Genomic DNA, 5,667 nt, shown 5'->3' with positions numbered 1-5,667 from the left:
TTGAGTTAATGAGTTATTAATTTGAGTTAGTGTGGACCAGTGATGTCACTGGTCCACACTTTAACACTCAATAACTGTCAAATTAAATGACAGACTTCAAAACCGTTTACAGTTTTCTGATATACTACTGATGTTCTAATGATACAAAGCTGGTTGAAAATGGGCGGAGTGTTCCTTTAAAGTGCCAGGAGGAAGGAGGGAGGAGGTCAGGAAGAGTCCGAGGCCGAGTTCTCAGCGTCTGAGGAGCCGTACTCGTCGGCGGACTCTGTGAGGGCGGGGTAGGGCCGCGGCTGGTCCAGGTTGACGTAGGTGACCTTCAGACTGATGTAGTGCTCTCCCTCCAGGCCCGACAGGATGGTGAGGACGGCCAACACCAGCGTGGCGAAGCTGGGCCGCCGCTCGGGGTCGGGGTCCCAGCACTGCAGCATGATGCTGTATCTGGAGAGCGAGCGAGGAGTCTCTGAGTCATGTATTCATTTAAATGTAAATTTGACTCGCCTTATTAGCATTTTGTTTTCCCGTTCTGTTCTGTTAAAGGCGAGATGTTATATAAAAGGTGTGAGTTTTTGCACATTTGCATTATGCATATTCATACATCTGCATAATGTACTGATGCGCTCTGTCTGATTATTACATAATGCATACATTACGTTACATTACATTACGTTACATTACGTTACATTACATACATCCGTTTGCAGTCCTTCTCTAGTCTGAATGGTTGATTTATTCGCCACCACTTTTGAAGTGATTGAGCAAAAGCTCACAGACCACGGGATTTATCATTACAATCTTTCCAAAAACACAGGAAGAACATGTTGACTTTCTGTTGTAATCACACGTGTGTGTGTGTGTGTGTGTGTGTGTGTGTGTGTGTGTGTGTGTGTGTGTGTGTGTGTGTGTGTGTGTGCGCGCGTGCGTGTGTACGTGTGTGCAGGAACTGAAGCGAGAAGTCTTTGAGGTGAGGTGTCATAATAAACAATAAAGATTAACTCCTGCTTAACCATGTTGGAATATGAAGTAGTGGACAGGTTAGGGGTTTAACCGCTCTGTGACCACTCTGACACCTTGCTATTACTGCCACTACATTATGCCAGGGGGGTTTTCTCTTCTGCCTTGTGGCTGTAAAGTGTGTAAACATCTCTCAGGGATATTCATACTCGGTGTTGGGGGGTCGTTACTCAAAAAAAGTAATATATTACAAATTGCACATTACTTAGAAAAAGTAATGCCTGATAATTACTCCCTGGAGAAAGTAATTCCTTACACTACTCATTACAGACACATGCAATGTGAACGTGTTACTTTGTAACGTGTTACCCCCCAACACTGTTCATACGTAACGATTCCTGAATTGAACTGGCACAGCTACTAAGCAGCAGCAACAGGGATTCAGTTGTTATTTCTCAGAATACAAGCCAACAAACTGAGCAGTGCAAAACTCAACTCATCATAAGCACTATACTTACAGTGGGTCAGGGCAGTACTGCGGCTGGGGAAGCCTCCTGCCCTTCAGTAGGTAATGTGTTATGTCATAAGGGTCCACCTCTGGGTAGGGGCTAGCTCCTCTGGTCAGCATCTCCCACATCAGCACCCCAAAGGACCACTGCATCAGGAAAGGGTAAAACAAGTTCAGCACCACATGTATAGAACAATCCACTTCCAGTGGCTTGTCCGAGTGCATTTTGTTTTGAAGAGGAAGAAGGGCCAATCAGAGCCTTGATAACAGCCAGCATGCATTCTGATGAGGTAAGGCAAGCTAACATGACGTTGAAACTATGCAGTTAGCTACACCATTGGAACTGGAATACACTTGTGTATTTCTGGAAAAGTATAACAATTGTTCCGCAAATCCAGTATTTTTCCAGCAAAATCTGACCAGATGGCATGCCATGTAAAATACTGTGTAGAGAGGCCAGTGAAGCCCGCCAATCTTCTGGGCAACTGGTCTTGTTTGTTTATGGCAATTATACTAATGTCTCAAAACAAATGTGGTAATGATTCATTGATGTAAAATGCTACATGTAGCACCATGTCCAGATTTATGAACCTTAGAATGAATCGCTTGCTAATGCAGATTTGTCGAAACTTACCTATAGCAAAAATGCATCAATCACAATACATTAATTTGGTGTCCCTTTTAGTATCGCAGAAGTGTGTGTCAGCAACATGGGCGGCAATCACGGCTGTGATCTTAATTGTACTGTAGTAGATCTTCCTTCGCTCACCACATCTGACTTGGACGTAAATTTCTGTGTCTGCAGACTCTCGATGGCCATCCACTTGACAGGCAGCTTGGCCTTCCTGTGGTCCTGAATGCTGTAGTACTCCTTATCGAAGACATCTCTGGCCATGCCAAAGTCTGCCACCTTTACTGTATACGACTCATCCAGCCTGGGCACACCAAAATAAATAAAAAGAGCGTCAATGTGGTCGATATTTTTTTTTAGCAGCAAACATTGGGGTGTTTGTGTCTAACACGTCTGCAAATGGATTTACAACCTAAACCAATTTAGTCCCCTGTGACATCTCCCCAATACTAAATCAAAGATCGATAAATTGCTGATTTCTCTGCACCTCTCTTTGACTCACATGCAGTTGCGTGCTGCGAGGTCTCTGTGCACAAATTTCTTCTGAGCCAAATACTCCATCCCCTTGGCAACCTGCAGGCCAAAGCCAATCAGATCCTTCACGGTGGGGTTCTAAAAAAGAAATCCCACAAGAACATGACAAACAATGCCGATTAAAACACTAAAACACTTTTCACATAGATGAAACAGATGGCTATGCAGTACAGTACATCAAATCATCGTCGAACAAGAGACCATGTTGCGATGGAATCCACACTAGCCGCGACGCCAAGCTGAGGCCCGCTTAGGGAAATGGAGTTTTAACGTAGTTCAGACAGGATGATCTTGATCTTCACCGGTTCCACAGTCACTGCACTTCTCCTGCTTGCTCACCTGTTAACCTGTCAGCTTCCTGGTGATAATTGAATAATCAGTGGTTGCCTCCTAGTTTCCCATAAGCCAATAGCATAGCAACACATCACCTCATTCACCTTTGCTCACCTGCACTTCTAGCCTATCACATTGTGGCACTCCCCTTCAGGCAGCCTATCACATGGTTGCCGTGTGCATAAATATGCTTTTCTGTGTCTCATTCAGTCTCTCTAAACCCTGCTGGCTGGCGCACACCCACCACCTCCCCGTCTCCGCCAAGTTTCCTTGATCCATCAGTCATCAAGAGAGGTTACACCAGCACCAGTATCCTGACTCCACAGGGGGGTATATATGGCTGTGCTGTTCGAGCTGACCCAGCTCGATCTCGATATCTCCCTGTGGTGTCAAGCTCCAAAGACTAACTTTCTCATCATAATATTCTGTAAAGATCATTCGTCATCATTGTAATAAAATCATTGTTATTCATCAAGTCTCCTGATTGAAACACCATCGTTACCTGTCTTGCTGTCACCAATGAAGGCAGGTCAGGGAGATGTGTGAATCCAGCTCCACATGGTGCTCGATTTACACGTGGCAACTGTGGTCGCTGTGATAAGGGAATTTGAAGAGGGAGGGACAGGGGCGTGTGCGCTCTTGTAGAATTAGAACTCAAATGCTTAAAAAAAAAAAAAAATCAGATTTCCCCCCATTCTTCTCTCCATTTGTACTTGGCCAATTCTCCCTGCAGCCCTGGTTGCTACCCCCTCTGCCGATCTGGGGAGAGCCGTAGACTAGCACATGCTTCCTCCAATACATACAGTTCCTGGCTGCTGCTTTTTCACCTGACGGCGGGGAGCTTCACCGTCAGGATGTAGCACATGGGAGGATCACGCTATTCCCACCAGTTCCATTCCACCCCAAACAGGCGCCCCGACCGACCAGAGGAGGCGCTAGTGCAGTGACCAGGACACAATACCCTCATTCCGGCTTCCCACCCGCAGCAGACACAGCCAATCGTGCCTGTATGGACGCCCGACCAAGCCGGAGGTAACGCAGGGGCGTTACACTACCCGGACGCCCCAAATGCCATTGTTTTAATTGAGAATTGATGCCATGGGCCACATTTAAAAACTAAAATATAAAATTAGAAAAGAAATAGAAAAAAGGTGCTTGAGCCCCACCTGGGGTCTATCTTTAGACGTGTTTAGAATGTTATCTAGATTGCGCTGGATCAGTGGACAGGAATGATTGAGACTTAAAATTTAGACTTACTTAGTGCACTTTCGCCCCGTGCACTAAGCACTTATTACTGTATTTTACTTATTGTGTTCTTATTCTTGCAATATCTTGTTTGCATTATTTCTTGCTGTGTATTGTTTTTCCATTTGTGTGGCTTAGTGCCTTTTTACTATATTTTTAATGTCTATTTATGCACATGTAAAGCATTTTGTGACTTTTGTCTGTGAAAAGCGCTGTATAAATAAAATGTACTTACTTACTTAAAACGAATGTGGGTCAGGGGCGTAAAGTGTGGGGGCCAATGACCCCTTCCCTGCTTCCTACCTCCCTACTTCTGGCTCCCTTGCTTGAACCACACACATCTTTGAACTCAGCCTTCATTGTGATCCCAACTACACCAGTTTTGCGACTGCATCTTTCACGATTTTAAAGCATCATGTTCACAAAATCTGTCCACAGACAGACAGCCAGACAGACAGACAGACAGATAGACAGACAGACAGACAGACAGACAGACAGACAGACAGACAGACAGCCAGACAGACAGACAGACAGACAGACAGACAGACAGACAGACAGACAGACAGACAGCCAGACAGACAGACAGACAGACAGACAGACATATAAACACCTGACAAAGTAGGCTACTGAAAACAGCTTCTGTGGTAGTTGGTGTCTCCAGGACCACGTTTTGCCATGATGTCACACACACAGACTCACAAGGTGAAAACAATACCAGCTGTCGCGGCTAGTCATTATTTATCTCGACTGTTTCAATGTAGGAAGTCTCACCCTCTTCTCACAGCGGATGAAGTGCCGGAGATCCCCGTGCTTCATGTACGGCAGCACCACTAGAGGGAGCCCTTCCTGAGGCAGGAGGATGCCCAGCAGGGAGAGAACATTGCTGTGATGGAAACCCTTCATTATGATGCCCTCCTTCAGAAACTGCTCCACCTCCTCTACATCTGTTATCCCTGGGATGAGAGAGAGCGTGAGCGAGAGAGAGAGTGAGAGATAAAGAGCGAGAGAGAGAGAGAGAGAGAGAGAGAAATATTTACCGTTATACATTGGCCTGCTTGAAAGTAATAGTTTACTCTCTCGTAACGGGACAAGCCCTGTCTTTTATTGTCACACGAACACCACAACACATGCATGCGGCCACAACACACTCATGCTGACGGTGGCCGGTGAAAAGTGTCCTCTGCATTTAACCCATCCAGGCATGTCCTTTCCTCCGGGGGGCAGGCCAGGAGCAGTGGTCGCTTTCTCGTACAGCGCCCGGGGACCAACTTTGGATGTTGTCGTCACTGGCCGGATGACGATGACGATCTGATCTTCTGCATGGTTTTAGTGAGGGGGTTATATACGGAGGAACCCCCTGGGGGGAGCACGGGGAGAACATGCAAACTCCACACAGAGAGAAAGGCCCTTACGACGAGATAACCCACCTGGGCAGTAGGCACTGAAGATATGGGGGGGAACACAA

The 5,667-nt window shown here is 46.1% G+C and overlaps 1 protein-coding gene across 1 annotated transcript in view; it reads right to left on the bottom strand.

Moving 5' to 3' along the window:
- Positions 1 to 206: 206 nt before the first annotated feature.
- The window catches only part of mst1rb (macrophage stimulating 1 receptor b), a gene marked incomplete at both ends in the record, with an annotated part of 19,061 nt that continues 13,600 nt past the window's right edge, over positions 207 to 5,667 (bottom strand). The window contains 5 exons of the mRNA XM_083660528.1: positions 207 to 438; positions 1,470 to 1,606; positions 2,229 to 2,394; positions 2,593 to 2,702; positions 4,974 to 5,155. Coding sequence (XP_083516654.1) covers positions 207 to 438; positions 1,470 to 1,606; positions 2,229 to 2,394; positions 2,593 to 2,702; positions 4,974 to 5,155 — 827 coding nt within the window. The remainder of the gene's footprint in view (positions 439 to 1,469; positions 1,607 to 2,228; positions 2,395 to 2,592; positions 2,703 to 4,973; positions 5,156 to 5,667) is intronic.

Source organism: Poromitra crassiceps (genome assembly GCF_964638095.1).
Source record: "Poromitra crassiceps genome assembly, chromosome: 25".
Lineage (NCBI taxonomy): Eukaryota > Metazoa > Chordata > Actinopteri > Beryciformes > Melamphaidae > Poromitra > Poromitra crassiceps.
Note: the sequence above shows the minus strand (reverse complement) of the source record. Positions and strands in the feature narration are given on the sequence as shown.